Below are 19486 nucleotides of genomic sequence, written 5' to 3' on the forward strand. Positions count from 1 at the left end.
TCTCATGCTTTAACTAGGTGTGGTATTACACAATGAAGACATGAAGTGGCAAAGACTTGTTTAATAACCTGTTTTTCAGTTATCTGTCCTTCTGTTTCCCTTCAAATGAACCAGTTTTGACAATACTGCGGTTGGAGAGCAACTGAACTTCAGGGCCTCATTTTCTTTGTATCAATATGAAAGGGAGTTTATGCTAGAGGCATTACCTTATCTGAGCATTTGGAATCAATTATGCTAAAAAATACTATCACTAATGACAGAAATGCTTACAATGTAAAGCTTAGTGGTTAAAAATAGGATAAAAAATTGTATATACAAAAGGATCCACATTTTTTTCCAAACACATGTGAAAAAAATAAAGATTTTAAGTATATACAGTATGAGTGATGAAATGTGAGTGATTATGTTTTTTCTGTGTTTTCCAAAATTTCTTTACATGTATAATATGTAAAAATTCTAATTGTGAAAGATTAAAAGTTTCCCCTTAAACTTCTCCTGGCAAACTCTCCCATTATCCTCTTGAGAGGTAATCATAATCATTATTAACAACTTGATGTGTATCCTTTCAGTCATTTTATACACACACACACACACACACACAGCTCTTCTTTTTTTTTTTACATAAGACCATATATATTCTTCATTCTCAAATTTGATATTTTTACTTAACAAAATATCTCTAAGCTTTTTCCATGTGAGCTTGATTATTTACCCAAAGTCTACTGATTTAAATATCCGCCTCATGGTTTTAAACAGTTCCATAATTATGCCATGATTTAGGAAAAGGTAACACAAACTTCCTTCCCTGTAAACAGATATTGAGGTTATTTCCAAGTTTCAGCTATTAGAAACAATTCTGCAAAGAACATTCAGGAACACTTATCTTCATGAACAAGTGTGGGTATTTCTTTTGGAAAGATTTTTAGAAGCTTTCCCAACATTTCTGCTGAAAGTATGCATTACTTTTATCATTAAAAAATGTAAACATTGTATTAAAAAATTTTTAAAAATATCATGAGTCAGCAGCCTAAAATGAGATCACATGGCTGGGTTCACTCCATGAGAGAGGGTCCTATGTCATAGCATATACCTGGTAACAGTTGGTCTTTAATGTCTGTAGGATATATAAAGATCACTCCTGGACATTGTTAACAACTCTTTAAGAAAAGTACCATTATTTCCACCTTACAGATGAAACATCTCAGAGATTAGGTTTGAGTCCCTCAAGTTTGTTTCTCAGCAAAAGCCTCAAAATGGCAAATAATACTGAATTGGTGACTAATGAAGATACTTGCAATATGTCTTCCTCAATAAAACTGGGGGTGGGGAACTAAATCTTCAATGTCTCTGTCTTTCCAGTATCTACACTAATGTCTAGCACTAGTAAAATGCCAGATAAATATTAGTTCTTGGCAGATTAGCATTCACTCTTTCCTTTATGAACAAAATCTTGATTTTTGTATAAGTATCCATCTCTCAGGGAAGATGTTTTATCCTTGATCAAAAAAACCCTCATAATCTAACAGTGATTGGTTTAGTCTTGGAGGGGAGCACAGGAGGAGGCTTTCTTAACAGTTTCTTCATCCTTAAAAGAAGACATACTGTCTTTTCCCATTGGACATTGTCTGTTATTGTAATTGGACTTTATATCTGTCAGAGATGTCAGCTTGGGGACAAAGCTAACACAGTGAGACTAGTGGGGCAGAGAGATGAAAGGAACTGGATACTTGATAACAAATAATTAACCCTGGGGATTTCTGATATATATATAGATATATATATCTATATAGATATATAGATATATATATATAGATATATATATCTATATAGATATATATAAAGATAATCTAGATATGTGTAGACATTTTGTTATGTAAGATAATAAGTGTCTTTATTATTTAAGCCTGGTGAGTATGGGGAATGTTAGGGGGGTATAGAAGAGTGTAATGGTTATTGCAGTTATTTGGAGCCAACTGACAGATTGTTCTTTTGGTTTTCCTGACCATGTCCTTGATGTCCTTGATGAGAAACATTTTCCAATGTTTGACCAAGAAGAAAAAATGTCAGTAGGTGTTGTCAACCTTAAAAATAAAATAGCCAGTTATTTTACCAGCAAAATGAGCTTATGCAGGAATAGCGGAATTGCAATTTGGGACATGCAAACTCTGGTAAAACATAGTCAAGATCCAGAGAACAAATGAGAGGGGCTTGCTTTTATAGAGGAATGGAGAAGTTGGGAGGGTGGTTTTGAATGAAAGTTTATTAGAGGAGAGCCAGAGTTCAGGGTTGTGGCTACTTCTCAATGGTTGAGATGTGGCAGTTTCTCACTGGCTGGGTTGTTGCTGGGCAAGAAGAAAATCTTCATCCCTCTAGTTGGGGTAGTAAAGGAAGCTGTATATAAAATAAACTGTAATGCATGGTATATGCATATGAGCTTTCCTCTTCAGGGTGGCCTGACTCCATTTTGAATGAGGCTTTCTTTTATTCATCTTCACATTTCCCCCTTTTGTTCAAGACATTTCCTTGAAAGCATCACTGATCAAGAGTCAGTTTTTCTGCATTTAGTGATTTTGTCCCTTGGTACCGGGAAGGGCCTTTCCTGGTTGTCATGTCCCATGTCAGAGGGAAAGTGCACAGGTTGGAGAAAACATTGAGGTCACATTTGAGTAACAAGGAAGGGTAGGGGGAAGAACTCTCAGGCATTTCCCATCTAAAGTTTATATCTTATCAGGGTCATAAATAACCATTGGAGATCATCTTGAATTGTTGAGTTGAGGGTGAGTAGCATCACCCTATTTGGTATGTTGCTTCTACAAAGGTTTGACAGGTAACGGGTACAAAGCTTAAAAATGATTATACAAAACAGAATTAAAAGCAATGTGACAAATCCAGTTTGTGAGATGGCTCTAAACTGGGAACCCCAACCTGAAGGTAACCAGAAGCCAAAGGACCATGGATCATTACATGAAATTTATTATAGCCAATGTGCTTATTCCCTAGTTTTATGCAGTTGGACATCTACTTCCCTAGAAGAATTTAGCCATGTGCAACAGGTGGTCTTGCCTATTCAAACCCTTCCTTGTTCAGCGCGTAGATGATTGAGGGCCATTCAATTATCCAAAACTACTTTAGGCAGCGAGTCATGTGACTGTGTTTGGGCCCCTATTGTCTTGGCTATGGTTGGTTAACTCTCCCAATATCAGGGACAGATTTCTGGTCATGTGTTCATTGGTACTTACTCTGGTCCAAGGGAGAAAGTCTTTTCCTCCAGCAAACCCAAAGTCCTGAATGCCTTCTGGAAATTCCTGTTTAAGATGGCTGTGGAGGCTTAGTGGGGTAGACCAGTGGTAGGCTTCTGGTTTGTTATGAAGCGAAAACAGAACAGTAAATACAGGAAGAGCATATTGTCCTTTGATCCTCCAGCCATCATGACAGTGAGCTGCCCAACTATAGGGGCCATTGCCAAAACCTCCTCATATGAGGAGTAGCCAAGTGGAGTACATAGGGCTCTCTCACAAGTATTAGTATTTATGGACCCTTTGGTTGGTAATGGAGTGTTACCATTATTATTACATATTGAAAGTGTTATTATTACATATTGAAAGACCACCCTAATACATGGGTTTGAAAGCAAGCCTACAAATAGTCTGATTTATGCTGAATGCTGTGCAGTATCTTTTATATATTTTTTTAATGGATCTCATTCTCCCACTGCAGGTTGGGTTAAATTGAGGTAAGGAACACGGGTATATGGATTTAGTATTCTAACTTTATAAAAGGGACCTGTGGAACAATTGGGCATACAGTGGCATCTGGGATTTCAGCAAAATTCATTACAGGTTGAACTAAGGAGTCACTGCTATAGTGTGTTTTCTGATGGCAAATCTAACAATTGGAGCAGTTTCCCCCTTTTACATGGGATTGGCAAATGCATACAATGAAAGAGAGATTGAAGAAAGGGTGAAAATGAGCAAGGGAAAGAAGGTTTATAGGCCTTGGCTGGTTATCTTAGAAAAGCTGTCTCCTTCAGCTGCCATCTGCTTCAACTCCTGGAAATCTTTACTTTCAGGTCACCAGTTGATGTGCAGGCCCAGTTGGGGTTTGGTGTGTTCTTTAGATGTGACACATGGATCCAAGGGTTATTCCCTAGAGTTTGGCAGAATTGGGGTTTGTAAACAGCCCCTGCTAGGGGTTGTTGCAATGAAGTTGAAGAGAGTCTAGTCTGTCTTTTCCAAGAGAAAAAACCTCTGGGTTATAAGGAGTAATGCTTGAGGTATTCACCTCCTGGGAGTGTACTATGGAAAGATGGTTCTACTAAAGCATGGTTATTTTCAACAAAAGCAATTAGGTCTTTATACTATTGACGTAGATCTTCCTTTAATCAGCTGTATATCAAAGGACACAGGAGCCAGGTGCATTGGGTGCCCTGTGATTATCAAAAAGGGTGCAAGTGTATGAGTTCCGGAAGGTGTGGACCTAAGACTTAGAAGGACTGATGGCATTGCCTTTGGCCACAGGGTTTTTGAGGAGTCTCTACAATTTTTGCCAACTGAGTCTTAATGATGCTATTGGTACATTTAACTAGATGTGAGGATTGAGGGTGGTAAGCACAAAGTGTTGTACAAGTGTCCAAGTAGCACAGACCTTCTGATGCACTTGACCAATGAAGTGAGTTACCCAGTCACTATGCAGTTCGAGGGGGGTTCCCCAGCTAGACATAATCTTTTCTAATAGGATTTTAGCCACAGAAGGGGCAGTAACTTGCCTAAAAGGAGAGAAAACATATGTCCAGTGAGAAAACATACAAACCATGACTAAAACATAATTTTATCCCTGAGGTGGAAAAAGCTGAATGGCATCCATTTGCCAAACCTCGAATGGCCCATTGGGGAATTTAAAGTTTCCAGCAGCAGCTGTATTTTGTATTTCTCTAGGTTGTATCTGGGGCAGGTGGAGCAAGCAAAATAAGCACTTTTTGCAGCTCTATAGGTATTTTCCCACCAGTATGGGTTCATAAAAGTTATAATTTTATCAGTGGACCAATGATTCAAAGCATGTACAGTAGTCAGAAATGGGAATTTTAAGGCCTCTGGTAGGACTCGGTTTCTATTTGGGCCAAACCAAACTTTTTATTGAACCAAAAGTTATTAGATTTCTAATTTTGTTTTTGCATTTCTGGGGACAATTGTTGAGCCTCTCTAGCCATTTTTTCTAGATTATCATTGGGGGAACATCCTTTTGGACCATGACAGAGGCTTGGTTGTTGATTCTTTTGAGAGCAGTGTTCTTTTATGTATGTATGTATGTATGTATGTATGTATTTAATGTTTATTTTTGAGAGACAGAGAGTGTGTGAGTGGGAGAGAGTCAGAGAGGGAGACAGAGGATCTGAAGCAGGCTCTGTGCTGACAGCAGAGCACGTAATGTGGGGCTTGAGCTCACAAACTGCAAGATCATGACCTGAGCCAAAGTCAGACGCTTAACCAACTGACACTCAGGAGCCCCTAGAGCAGTGTTCTTGGTGGAAACATCAGCAAGGTGGTTTGGAATGCCCAGGGACCTGAATGACAGTGAAAGCAGCTAGTAAAAGTATAGCATCTAATAATTGTATGGCACATAATAAGCCTCACTGTTTCTGTAGCAGTCCAAAGTCATGAGCCACTCCAAAGGCAAATCTACTGTCAGTATAAATATTTGCAGTTTGCCCTTGGCTAAATGTAGGCCTCAGTTAGAGTACAATTCGGCCTGCTGGGCTGAAGTAGCCAAAGGCAATGGTGCTACCCAAATAACTTCAAAAGGAGTTGCAGTTGTATAGCTAGCACAATGTGTATCATTTTCACCTTTTAAAAAGAAGCATCAGTAAACCGTGAAAGGTTAGCATTATTCAGAGCAGTTTCTTGTAGCTCACCGTGGGGGTCAGAAGGCAATTTGTCGGTATTAAGCAGTCGTGACAGGTTTCGTCAGTGGAAGAAGGGAGATGAAATAGCAGGGTTAAGGTTATTACGGTGAGGAAGAATCTTGGGAGAAGTGGTTAGCAAAAAGATTTTACAGGAGGCAAGGTGACTAGATGAAAGGTGTTGAGTATGGTGAGAATTTAGAAAGCTTCTACCATGTGGAGTACAAGAATAGTTGTAGGGGAGGAATCTCATGATTATTTCTTCAGTGGCCTTGACTGAAAGGACTGTGGCAGAAATGGCTGAGACAAGGAGAGGTACCCTTGTACCATAGGGTCTAGCTGTTGGCTATAATACTGTTTGGGTCAACAGTGGGCCCCATGTTTTTGGGTGAGTACCATAAGAGCATTCCCTTCCTTTTAACATAGAAGAGAAGTTGATAATTGGGATGTCCAAGGGAAGAGGGATTTATTAAGCTTTCCTAAGACTTTAAGTCATCTTAGTCTTCTTAAATAATACGGTCAGGTTTATAGATTTTAGTAAAACTTATAGGGATGGGCCACAAGAGAGAAGTCTGGACAATTTCTACAGTCAGTCGCTAACTAGCTCCAAAAATCTCATTGTTGGTATTTGGTTTTTGGTTTTTGGTTAAGTTCAAGATGACATGAAGCCTATTTGGATCTAAATGTAGTCCTTATTCCAAAATCAGGTGCCCTATATATCAAACCTGAGTTTGAACAAACGACAATTTCTTCTTGGAGACTTTATGTCCCTTTAAGGCCAAAAGCTTTAACAAATGGATGCTGTCCACCTGTGAAGAGGCTTGAGCAAGGATCAGAGAAGCAAGTCATCTACCTATTGTAATAGGGCATAACCTCCAGGAAATTTTAGGTCATCTAGATCAGCCTTTAAGGTTTGTCAAAAGGAAAACGTTTCACATGAAAATATGCTCAACATCACTCATCATCAGGGCACAGTAAGATACAATCTCACACCTGTCAGAATGGCTAAAATTAACAACCAAGGACACAACAGATGTTGGCAAGGATGTGGACAAAGGGGAACCCTTTTGCACTGCTGGTGGGAATGCAAACTAGTACAACCACTCTGGAAAACAGTATGGAGGCTCCTCAAAAAATTAAAAATAGAGCTACCCTAAGACCCAGCAATTGCACTGCTAGGTATTTATCCAAAGGATATAAAAATGCTGATTCAAAGGGGCAATGTTTATAGCAGCACTATCAACAACAGCCAAATTATGGAAAGTGCCCAAAAGTCCATCGAATGACAAATGGATAAAGAAGATGTGGTATCTATCTATCTATCTATAGATAGATACCTACACATGTCTATACACATGTGTATATATATATACATACACACACACAGTGGAATATTACTTGGTGATCAAAAAGAATGAAATCTTGCCATTTGCAACAATGTGAATGGAACTAGAGTGTATTATGCTAAGCGAAATAAGTCAGTCAGAGAAAGATAAATACCGTATGATCTCACTCATATGTGGAATTTAAGAGACAAAATAGATGAATATAGGATAAGGAAAGGAAAAATAAAATAAAAAACAGGAAGGCAAACCTTAAAAGACTCTTACAGAGAACAAACTGAGGATTGCTGGAGGGGTGTTGGGTGGGGTGGTGGGCTAAATGGGTGACAGGTATTAAGAAGGGCAATTGTTAGGATGAGTACTGGGTGTTATACGTCAGTGATGAATCACTAAATTCTCCTCCTGAAACCATTACTACATTATATGCTAACTAACTTAGATTTAAATAAAAGGTTTTTTAAAAAAGGAAGAAGAGGTTTCAGTATTGGTTGTTCTTCCCAAGTAAGGCACAGATACTAGCTGGCCTAATGCACTGGGATGCTAAAGAAGGCACTACATAAATCAACCACAGTAAAAAAAAAAAAAAAAAAATGCCATTTCAGCAGGGATGGAGCTAATAAAGTATGGGGATTGGTAACAACAGGGTGGTGAAGGATGACAACACTATGCCTCAGAGGTCCTGCACAAACCTCCACCTGCAGCCATTCAGTAGCATGAATGAGTCAGTAGTCTATCTAAGTGATAGCAAGGTCCACAGGCATCATAAAGTAAAAGGAAACTAATGGCTAAGAACACCACCAGTTATTATTTATATTCAAGCCAAAGACACACTTTTTCATGGATTTTTACGGAAAGAGCACTGTGTAATATGCAGAATATTTATGAACAGACATCTTAAACTGAAATAGTTATGAGTTTGATAGGGATGCTTATTAAAAATGTCCCTCACTAGGAAACTTTCTCTGACTACATCTTCAGAGGTTGAGTGAGTTGATTTTTGTAAAGGATCAAAAAGTCACTTTGGCTAACGGTGGAGGTAGAGGTGGCGGTTTGACTGGAAAAGGGCACAAGGGGACTCTCTGGAGTAATGAAAATATTTTGTATCTTGATTATGGTTATAAATATAAACTCATTGAACAGCACACCAAATAAGTGCATTTCACTACATGTAAATTGTATCTCAGTTGAAAACAAAAACAAAAACTCTCAGACTTAGTCTGGGTAGTTATAGCCAGAAAGATATAGCATAGAAAATTAAAGACATAGCAAATTAAAATTTTGGTGTATAGACTTCATACATATGGTGATTCTAATTCTTTTCAAAAGTGGCATTAATTTATTCAAACAAAAATACTGTTAGTTTTTCTTTGCTTTTATTTACTATCAGGATTCAAAACTTCTAAACTGCTACCAAATAAATGATGGATTTACATTAACTTAATCCTGGGGCACCTGCGTAGCTCAGTACCTTGAGCATCTATCTGACTTTGGCTCAGGTCATGATCTCACAGTTGGGTTCATGAGTTCAAACCCCACAGCTCACTGCTCAGAGACTGCTTGGGATCCGCTGTCCCCTTTCTGTCTGCCCTTCCCCCTGTTGCGCTTTCACAAAAAAAAAAAAAAAAAAATCTAAAAAATTATAAAAAATATAAAAATAAAATTAATCCTTACAACCACTATAAGAAGTAGATGCTATTATTTTCCTGTTTTATGGGATGGGCTCAGAACCCCGACAAAAGCCTTGCACTCCGTACCCTTTCCCCAGTACTTGGTCACACACTGGCTCACCAGAACCCAGAAGAGCTGGTCAGAGGAAAGGCCGAAGCGTCATTAAGGGGCTACAGGTGAGTTATGGACACTCGGATTGAGAGTCTGGCTCCCTGAGCCCTGACATTCCGAAATGCCAGGCTCTACCCAGCCCTGTCCCCAGCCCAGGTAGCCAGTGACGCAGGTCCCGTTGCCCCTGTTCGGGCGCAGAAGACCACAGCGCTGCCGGGAAGGCGAGGAGCGGTTGTCCACGGTCTGTTGAACCTGCGCGCGGTTCCCTAGCGCGGCTGCGCGGCTCCGCCCTTGAGCTGGGCGCTCCGCTCGGGGTGGGCCGTGAGTCACCACACACCGGATGCAGCCAGGCCCTCCGCGCACCCTGAACTCTCGGCGCTCGGCCCCTCCCTGGTCCCGCGCGCGTTTCAGTACTCGGCGATCAGGTACTCCTCCCCGCCGTCCTCCAGCACCTCAGCCGGCGCCCTCCTCCTGGCAGTGCCCGGGCCTGCCTGCCCTGGGTCCTCCAACTCGTCCTCGGGGACGAGGACCCGCAAGTCCAGCCCAGCGTTCCAAGAGCGCTCGCCTTTCCGGCGGTGAGCAGGTGCCCACCCCGCCCCCCTGCCTGGGCGTTTCCCACCCTCCTCCCCACCAAAGTAAATAAAACGAAATCAAAAAGGGGAAGACTGCCAGGAAGAAGATGTGCACAGACCGTAGTTTTGAATTTATTCGAATTTATAGTTTGGGGGCGAAGAATGTAAATGGCAGAAGAGTTTAAGGAATAACTGTGTTCTGAAAGCAGGAGTGTGACATGTAAATGTTAACATGTACATGTACATGTTAACATTTCCAAGGAAAGAGATGGTCATCGATCCCCCCGCCCCCCAGCTTGCAACGCACAAAAACACACATTCACAAAAAACACACATTCGGGTGGAGCTAGAAGGAATTGCAGAAAAGAAGCTGAGAGCATACCCGGCATTCAAATTTGGTCCTCAAAAGCCAACTAAGCTTAGTCTCTGAAGGTCTCAGCACAAGATGGGACCCTCCACTCTCCTATTTACTGATGGGAAAGTTGAGGTCCAGAGTGGGTGGTTTGTCCAGAGTGATGCACCTGATTCTTGGCAGAGCCAGATCCAGGAGCCTGAACTCCAGTTCCTAGGCATCGTTTATAAATAATAAAATATGTAAATAACATTTTATAAATACCCTTTGTGAGTCGAGAAACTCAGCAAGATCCGTAACTCGGTTTTGGTATGCTCAACCCATCTTCATTATTTACTCTTCTCCAGGTGCTTGCCAGCCTGCATTCCCTGGCCCACAGCAGTGCAACTGAAAGGGGACTCCTGGAAGTCCTAGGACTTGAACATAACCCTGAGTAAAAGGTTTTAGGTAAGTGGAGGGGAGGAAGGGCGTGGTGGGTTCCAGGAAAGAGCTTGAACTGAGGGGGAAGTTAGCAAGCCCAACTGCAGCTAGGCACGTTTAAAAGTGCCTGGCCTATGCGAGTAAAGTAGGTGGATAGAGTAGGGGGCAGATGGTGAAGGGCTTTGAACATGAATGCTGCAGGCAATACGATACAACCAGAAATTGGAAATGCAACTACAGGGAAACCAGCACTTCACCAGGGATTAGATCCATGGAGGGAATCTGAGATCCCAAGACTGTTTAAGTCAAATCATTTAGCAGGAAGACAAAATTAAAATATTGCTGTTGAAAGGAACGTGGTGGGGAGAAAGTATTCTAGTTGAATAACAGAAAAATCTTTTCCCCTGGTTGCATACGAGTAATAAAAATGGTGCTTACTATGTGGTAAACACTGTTGTAGGTGCTTTACAAAAATCTATTTACTTCTCACAATAAACTGGTGAGGTGGTTACTATTTTTGTCACCATTTTAGAGATGTGGAGGCTGAGGCACAAAAAGGTTGCCCAAGGTAAGTAGATCTGTGTTGAGGCAGAGTGGCCTGGAACCAGAAGATTCGGGTCTCAGTGCCTCCATTCACTGGTTGTGTCAATTTACCATCTCTGAGCCTCAGTTTTCTTATCTGTGGAATATATACACTAATCCCTGCCTACTACTGAGGTAGAGAATATGCAGGTGCTTTGCAAACTGTGCATTGTGATGCCAGTGGAAAGTACCATTATTTAATAAAGGAGGGATGCACTTCCAAGGCCAAATCCCAACTAAAAAGAAAATGACAAGCTTGGTTCGACTTGCAGAATTTAATGGGCTTGCCACTCAAAGAGAGGCAAAGATGGAATCAGTTAAAATTGTTGGCTGTGGAGTCAGATGGACCTAAGCTGGAATCCCAGTCCTGCCACCTATTAGCTTTGTGACCTAAGACAAGGCACATAACGTTTCTGATACTGTGTTATCTTGATGATCCTCAATTTACTCACGTATAAAATGGGTCTAATACATTCCTCATAGAGCAGTTCTATTACATGAGATGCACTTAATACAATGCCTACAATTAGTAAGTGCTCAATACAATGTAGAGGGGCCCATTATTTTTTCCAATTCTTTTTCCTCATCCTCTGTATATCTTAATATTCCCCCAGACACCACCTCATCATGTGTGAGGGACTGATGGAGAGGTATGTGGCTGCCATGGTGCTGAGCGCAGCTGGAGATGCCTTAGGGTACTTCAATGGGAAGTGGGAGTTTCTTCGGGATGGAGAAAAGATTCACCAGCAGCTGGCCCAGCTTGGTGGGTTAGACACCATAGATGTGGAGAGGTGGAGAGTCAGCGATGACACAGTAATGCACCTGGCCACAGCAGAAGCTCTTGTGGAAGCTGGGAAAATCTTGGATTTGGCTCACCTGTATTCCCTGCTTGCTAAGCATTACCAAGACTGCATGGGAGACATGGATGGCCGAGCACCAGGTGAGTGCAACCACTGGAGGTCCTGGCGGTGGAGAATAAAGCAGCCCCAAAGCAGTCATTTAAAATGTTGATTGAGATGTAAACATCGAGACAGTTATATTTTGTAGTTGTGACAAAGATAGAAACAACCCAGATGTTCTTTAATTTATTTATCTGTAGTGACACATTCACAGCCTTTTAAAATAATGCAGATAAATATTTACTGATATGGAAAGATATATTAAGTTTAAAAAGAAAAAAAGGGTTACAAAACACATAGGGCATCCAAAGGCTCATTGTTGCTCTGGGCCCATTGCTCCTTTTCCGAGGCCTGGTGCTCCTCACTCTAGAATCCACAGCCTCTTTCTGACATTCAGGATCTCTAATCCTCAGGTTCTCATTGGGTTCTTTAAAGGCTTGGGCTTGGAGTCTGATGGTTTTGATGGGGCCACTGATTAGCTGGTTATGTGATTTTGAGCAAGGTTCCTAATCAAGCTCTGAGCCTCAGCTTATTTATTCATTTTTTTAAAATATTAATTTATTTTGAGAGAGAGAGAAAGAGAGCACATGTACATGTGCAAGCTGGGGAGGAGCAGAGAGAGAGAGAGAGAGAGAGAGAGAGAGAGAGAGAGAGAATCCCAAGTAGGCTCCATGCTGGCAGAGCAGAGCCCGACACAGGGCTCAATGTAACGAACCGTGAGATCATGGCCTGAGCTGAAATCAAGAATTAGATGCTTAACCGACTGAGCCACCTAGGCGATCCCTTTGCTTATTAATTTAAACAAGAGAATAATATGTTAAACCGACCTTTTTGAGTTATTGTGATGTCTCAATAATAACTGATAAAGACTCCCAAGACTCTCTATATGAATCTGATTCTTTCCTAATAATCATACTAAGGGTTGAACGGAGAGTAGGGAACAGTGTTGGCTTGGGGTTTGGAGTTTGGGAGCGTTCATCATCATACTTTTTTGGCTTTCCCTTTCCATCAAAGAAACTTAGAGACTGATCTTGGTTCTGTCTTCCTGCCAGGGCCTTTGCTTTGGTTACACTGACCCTCTGCTCTACCTAACTCTTCTCAGGGGGTGCGTCAGTGCAGAATGCCATGCTACTGGAGCCAGACAAGGCCAATGGCTGGAGGATTCCCTTTAACAAGCACGAGGGCGGCTGTGGGGCTGCCATGCGTGCTATGTGCATCGGTCTCCGGTTCCCCCACCACGGACAGCTGGACACGCTGATCCAGGTGAGCATCGAGAGTGGCAGAATGACCCATCACCACCCTACAGGCTACCTGGGAGCTCTTGTTTCTGCTCTTTTTACAGCCTATGCTGTGAACAACAAGCCTCCCAGGCAGTGGGGAAAAGAAATGATGGAGGTGCTACCAGAAGCTAAAAAGTACATTATCCAATCAGGCTACTTTTTGGAGAAGAATCTTCAACACTGGTGAGTTGGTAGGCGCCCGCACCTGCTAGAAAGTGATTGCATCTGTGTGTGCACAGGCATGCACACGTGTGCCTAGAATTCATAGATCAAAGCACCATCGTGGTTCTCACCATCTAGTTTTGCTGTCTGCTGGGTTCAGCACCCCCAACTCCAGCCCACCTGCTAAGGATTTCAAGTTCAGTGCCAGCAGTGGTTGCCACCAAGTAGCCAGGTGAAGACCTCAATGAGTAGTTACACCTGTGGTGCTTCCCTGTTGTATAGGGATCCTATTTTGTATTCCACCTGTCTATAGTTTTTTGGCTATCCTATACTGCTATGAACTTCCCTGCTTATTTCCTGGAACTTGTTTATTCAGTGTTGTCTTGACATGCAATATTTTGAAATCTTTGGTTAGAGTGCCCAAGAGATAGGCTTTTTTCACCAGGTAATTAATAAGGGGTAAGCCACAATTTCCCTTTTTTGTGAGTTCATGTCACATCACCTTTCTTAGAATAAAAATATCCAGAAACTTTCTGCTGAAATCACTTAATGGTCATGATGTTCCAAAGTTCTATCTTAAAAAAAAACAACAACACAATAGAAGTATGTAAGGAAATGATGTGTTAATTAGCTTGACTATAGTAATCTTTTCACTGTGTATCAGTATATTAAATCATCATGTTGTATACTTTAAATATATACAAGATTTCTTAAGAAAATAAAGTAAAATAAATAAGTTCCACCCTTGAAAGGTGACATTTGACATTATTCTCAATTCAGGAAAAATAGACCTTTATTTCTCACCTTTACCTTGCTATATATCTTCTTTATTCAGCAACAGCTATCAATGCCTTGTTTATATTAATCCTTGGCAAAAATTTATTGAATGAATGCCACTTAGAGCTCATTTTTATTTTTTTAAAATGTATATTTATGTATTTTGAGACCAAGAGAGAGAGAGAAAGAGAGAGTGAGTGGGGGGAGTGGAGAGAGAGGAGAGAGAATCTTGATGTGGGACTCAATCTCACAAACCATGAGATTATGACCTGAGCCAAAATCAAGGCTCAACTGACTGAGCCATCCAAGTGCCCCTCCTTTGATTTTTTAAAGCATTTCTTAAAAAGTTTATTTCTTTTGAGAGAGAGAGAGGGAAAGAGAGAATCCCAAGCAGGCTCTACACCATTAGTGCAGAACCCAGTGTGGAGCCTGAACTCACGGAACCATGAGATCATGACCTGAGCCAAAACCAAGAGTCAGACCCTTAATTGACTGAGCCACCCAGGCATTCCTCATTTTGATTATTTAATACAATTTTGATATTAGTACAAGAAGTTGAAGTCATCTTGGAATTTTCTCTATTCATACATTTATCTGCTACCTTTCCTTATGGTTTTCAAATTTATTTTTTCAATTGACTGTAGAATTTTTCCTTCCTACAGGTCCTACTTCCAAGACCAATGGGAAAAATACCTAAAACTTAGAGGGATTTTGGATGGCAAATCAGCCCCTACCTTCCCCAAGCCCTTTGATGTGAAGGAGAGGGATCAGTTCTATACCTCCGTGAGCTACTCTGGCTGGGGTGGCAGCAGTGGACACGATGCCCCCATGATTGCTTATGATGCCATCCTGGCTGCAGGAGACTCCTGGAAGGAGCTTGCCCATCGAGCCTTTTTCCATGGTGGAGACAGTGATTCTACAGCTGCTATTGCTGGCTGCTGGTGGGGAGTTATGTATGGTTTTAAAGGAGTGAGTTCCTCCAACTATGAGAAACTAGAATACAGAAACCGGCTGGAAAAGACAGCCAGGGCTTTGTATTCTCTTGGGTCAAAGGAAGATACTGTAGTTACCCTTTAGAGAGATGTGACATCATTTCTCGTGGTTTCTCCTCTTACGTAGTCCAGTTTCTTTTCATTTTTTCCAAAGTCAAGAGTTTTAACCTTGTACTCCAGGAATTTTGAGGTAACATGTCCCTTGAGCACCTGAAGCTTGTCTTTCCAAATTCATCCTGTCCCCCCTGACTCTGTCCCTCTTTCTGTCCTTTATCTCAGTTGATAGAAGTCAGTATCTCCCCAAGCTAGAAGTCTCATGGCCCCATATTTGAGTCTTCATTTTCATCATCTAATCTTTCACTAAGTTTTTTCTGTGTGTTTCAGGTTGAGTTCTCCAAAAGTGGACTTTGAGACAAAGATTCAATAACAAGTAGTTTATTTGGGAGGTGATTCCAGGAAGCCCTGGTAGGAAAATGGGAAGTGAGACAGGGAGGAGAGGGGAGGGAAGCCAGCACAAGGTGCGATGTGCAGGTCAGCACTCTGGCCAGTTGGGACTAGTCCATCTGGGTTCTCTGTAAGGCACTCCTCAAGAGTTGTCCCACCCAAGGGGCAAGCAAACCTGGGGTGTCCATCCGTCACCTTCCATTTGGCATTGGTTGAGGACCACTCCTAGGGACGCTAACTCCCTGGTACTTCTTGGCCTGTCTTTTGTGCAAGCCAGACACAAATGTCTTCGGGCAAAGACTCAGAGGTGCTTGCAATGGCAAGCTGTACAGTGCATGGGAAGAGTGAAGGAGGTATGTGGGGTCCCAATAGCATCTGCCAGATGGTCTGCCTCCTAAATGTCCTTCACAGCTGTTACTCTTTTACTTTCTTGCACCAGTATTTTTCAGTTGGATTTCTGCAGTCCAGGGTACTCAAGTCTGGGGAGATGCTGCTCCAAGCTGTACTCTGTACTTTGCTGGCCATGACACTTAACGAATTGCCAGTTTTGTTGTTTTCTCTTGGCTTGTCTTTATTTTCCTCTAGACACAACCTAGCAAAGTGCCTGGGAACATGGGAGGTACTTGATCAGTATATATTAAATGAATGTTGTTAATTACCTCCTGTTTGGTCCCTTAATTCCAGTCTTGCCTTCCTCCTTGCCCTCCAGAGTTATCTTTACAAATCAGTCATGCTGAACTTCTAATCATGTTCCAATGAATACTCACCCCCTTTCTCCATTTCTTAATGCTCTTCCCTCTCCTTTTCCACCTGGTAGATGCTTACTCATCCTTCAAGCCCCAGCTCAGGTAGAACCTTCTGGGTGAAACTTGCTGTGATTATTCGGGCACTTGGCCGCTTTCTTCTCATATACCCACAGCCTTGTCTCCAGGCTTGTCACCACACTGGTCCTGTTGAGTGGTGATTGGGTGTCTTCTGAGGACAAACTCAGGTTCCTTGTGAGGAATTATCTTATTCTCTTTGTGGCCTGTCTGCTGGCCCATGAGAGACATTCAATAAATAGGTTCATCAAATTGTGTTGATGTGAATGCTTTCAACATGCGGTTCCACATCTGTTTCAGACACATCTGTTCAGACACCTGCTACTTCACGGTTGCCCAGAGTGACCTGTGATGCACTGTGAGAGACAGAGAGTCTGATGCTTTAACCATGCACATGTGCTGACCTACACAGCTCTGTATTTGAAGCAGGACTCAAGCAAGGGCATGGAATTTATTATTCTTTTATACGTAAAGGGAGAAGGAAATTCCTAAGTTCATTTTCTGTCTCAAAAAACTCTCACACGTATTTATATATTTCAGAAAACAAACACGTTTTATATATTACAAAAGCAAAAACAGGTTCTTTGGTAAGACAGGCAATTGGAGTTGCAGACGTTCAAGCATGCTGGGCTACAATTCACAGAACACTGTCATACGTCTTAAATTCAGATGTCTTAAAAGACTCCTTTGTATAAATATTCTGAGCACAGTTTTAGAATAATAGAAAACACATACAAGATTTATACAAGACATACAACATTTATACAAGATTCCTGAGCAGAATATTAAGGTGACCCTCATGACTGCTTTCAGTTTCCCAGTTGGTAAGAACTGACTTTATAGCACAGAATAGTGTGTGCCTTTCTGCAGATGTAAGACAAGAGGAAACATTTCTCCTGGTTGTTCTGAAGTGTCTTTTTCCAGTAGTTAGGAGCCTAGAATAGACAGAACACTAGAGTTCTATTAGCACTGGCCAAACAGTAGACCTGCTTAAATCTTACAGTATAGAAAAGAGCAGAAGAGCATTTTAACAAGTGGAATCTGAGTCATGACCTGTTTTACCTCTGTAGCTAGTTTGGTAAGTCATCTGAATTTAGTAAGAAGCAAACATGATTTTATTTTTCTCCAACTACTGCCTTCACAGTACTGTGTGGAAGCTGCTTTTCCTGTCCCTTAGAATATCACATTGTTTTGGGTCCTTTGGTGAGGGTGGGGGTGGGGAGTGTATTAAAAACCCAGTCCAGGGGTGCCTGGGTGGCTTAATCAGTTAAGCTTCTAGCTCATGATTTTGGCTTAGTTCATGATCTCACAGTTTGTGAGCTGACAGCGTGGAGCCTGCTTGGGAGTCTCTCTCTCCCTCTCTCTGCCCCTCCCCAGTGCTCGCTCGCTCTCTCTCTCTCTCTCAAAATAAATAAATAAGCTTAAAAAAAACAAAACCAGTCCAGTATTTTTTTTTAATTTCAACTTTATTGAGGCATAATTGACATAAAAGATTGTAAGATATTTAAAGTGTACATCGTGGTGATTTGATACACATTTATATTGTGAAAGGATTCCTCCCATCTAGTTAATTAACACACCTATCATTGCACATATTTATATTTGGGGGTGGAGTGGGTGGTGAGAACATTTAAGGTCTACTTTCTTAGAAAATTTCAAGTATACTATACAGTGTTATCCACCGTAGTCACCATGTTTCACCTCATATCTTCAGACCTGCTTCATCTTACAGCTGAAAGTTTGTACCTTTTTACCAACCTCTCTCTATTTCCCCACCTCCCAGCCTCTGGCAACCACTTTCCTACTCTGTTTCTAGGAGTTTGACCTTTATTAAAGATTCCACATATAAGTGATACCATGCAGTATTTGTCTTCTCTGTTTGGCTTAGCATAATGCTGTAAATGAAGCCCATCCCTGTTATCACAAATGGCTGGATTTCCTTCTTTCTCATGGTTGAATGATATCCCATTGTGTGTATGCATATACTCCATCTTCTTTATCCATTCTTCTGTTGATGGACAATTAGGTTGTTTTCATATCTTGGCTATCGTGGATAATGCTGCAGTGACACGGGAGTGCAGACCCTTTGGGACCCTGTTTTCATTTCCTTTAGATTTATACCCAGAAGTGGGAATCCCAGCCCAGTTTAATCAATTCTAAAACTTCCATGTCATGCCCTCCATGCTCCCCACCTCCATCAGCCCTGGGCCCAAGGGACTTGGAGGAGAAAAGGGGACATTCTTCCCCTGTCTCTTCTGAGGCTCCTTGCTCCTCTCAGATGTTGCCCTGAGACCATTATCATTGGTGGAGCACTGGTAGGAAAGGCTCAAGACAGCTGTCTTCTGAGGAGTCCCCTCAGCCCAAGGGAAACTCGTCCTTCCTGCTCCTGTCCAGCAGTGGGAGTGCAGGCTTCCCACCTGTTGCTGTCTTACATTTCACCCATCCCTCTTAAATAGGCCTTGAGAGATCCAACTTGGAAATAGATACCCATGCCCCCTTGATATGGTCACCTTCAATCTCAACTGGTAGGCTCTCACTGGTTGTGGAGGGTAAGAAAGAGCACCACCTCCCCTCCTCTTTCAAGAAGGTAAGAGAGAACCCCCACAGAACTTGACTCTCTATTTTCCATTCAAATCACTGGCTTCCAGTGGAGGGGAGGTGGGGAAGAGAGGTCTGATAACAGCAGTTCTGTTACCTTCTCCTATATCCTACTGGGATTTGTCTTTCCAAGTCCTCCCAGTCCCTTTAGAATACAGTGGAAGAGGTGGGGGAGAGGGGTAGGAGGGCGAGGACTGAGCATTTGTTATTCCCCAGGTAGGACTTCAGCCACAACTGGAGACAGCAGAGAAAGACTTTAGAGATCCTGCTATGTTTGTTTGAGACAATCTGTCTTCATCACAGGCGCACTTCAAAAAGAGTTCAGACTTTCATACTCTTTCTTCTCAAACCTCAAAATCTCCTCTTCAAACTTTACTCTCAACTGGCAACCTTGCTTGCTATTTCTCTGAGAAAAGAGAAGCAACCAGAGAACAATTACACACTCCCCTCACCACCTCTGCCCACCACCTGCATCTGGCTCAGGGTGTCTACCTTTGCTCCTACTGTGAATGCCAGGTGCCAGTGTGTGTGTGTGTGTGTGTGTGTGTGTGTGTGTGTGTGTGTGTGTG

General features: G+C 41.9%; 2 protein-coding genes across 7 annotated transcripts in view; one reads left to right on the top strand and one right to left on the bottom strand.

The window, feature by feature from the left end:
* The window catches only part of CD80 (CD80 molecule), a 43703-nt gene extending 34479 nt beyond the window's left edge, over positions 1 to 9224 (bottom strand). Inside the window, exons 1-2 of the mRNA XM_040484591.1 lie at positions 9028 to 9224; positions 3240 to 3355 (exon numbers count right to left, since the gene is read on the bottom strand). The gene's annotated coding sequence lies outside the window, so the exon portion shown is untranslated. The remainder of the gene's footprint in view (positions 1 to 3239; positions 3356 to 9027) is intronic.
* Positions 9225 to 9336: 112 nt separating this feature from the next.
* The window catches only part of LOC121036276 (protein ADP-ribosylarginine hydrolase), a 46007-nt gene continuing 35857 nt past the window's right edge, over positions 9337 to 19486 (top strand). The window contains exons 1-5 of one of the 6 annotated variants that reach the window (XM_040484588.1): positions 9346 to 9653; positions 10290 to 10389; positions 11559 to 11884; positions 12946 to 13306; positions 14725 to 16571. In XM_040484588.1, coding sequence (XP_040340522.1) covers positions 11572 to 11884; positions 12946 to 13306; positions 14725 to 15139 — 1089 coding nt within the window. In that variant the 5' untranslated portion in view covers positions 9346 to 9653; positions 10290 to 10389; positions 11559 to 11571 and the 3' untranslated portion in view covers positions 15140 to 16571. Of the gene's footprint in view, positions 9654 to 10289; positions 10390 to 11558; positions 11885 to 12945; positions 13307 to 14724; positions 16572 to 19486 lie in introns of those variants that run through there. The other 5 variants (XM_040484584.1, XM_040484587.1, XM_040484583.1 and 2 more) reach the window with 5 other exon arrangements.

This window comes from Herpailurus yagouaroundi, unplaced genomic scaffold, assembly GCF_014898765.1.
Source record: "Herpailurus yagouaroundi ecotype Mexico unplaced genomic scaffold, PumYag 162, whole genome shotgun sequence".
NCBI classification, from domain to species: Eukaryota; Metazoa; Chordata; class Mammalia; order Carnivora; family Felidae; genus Herpailurus; species Herpailurus yagouaroundi.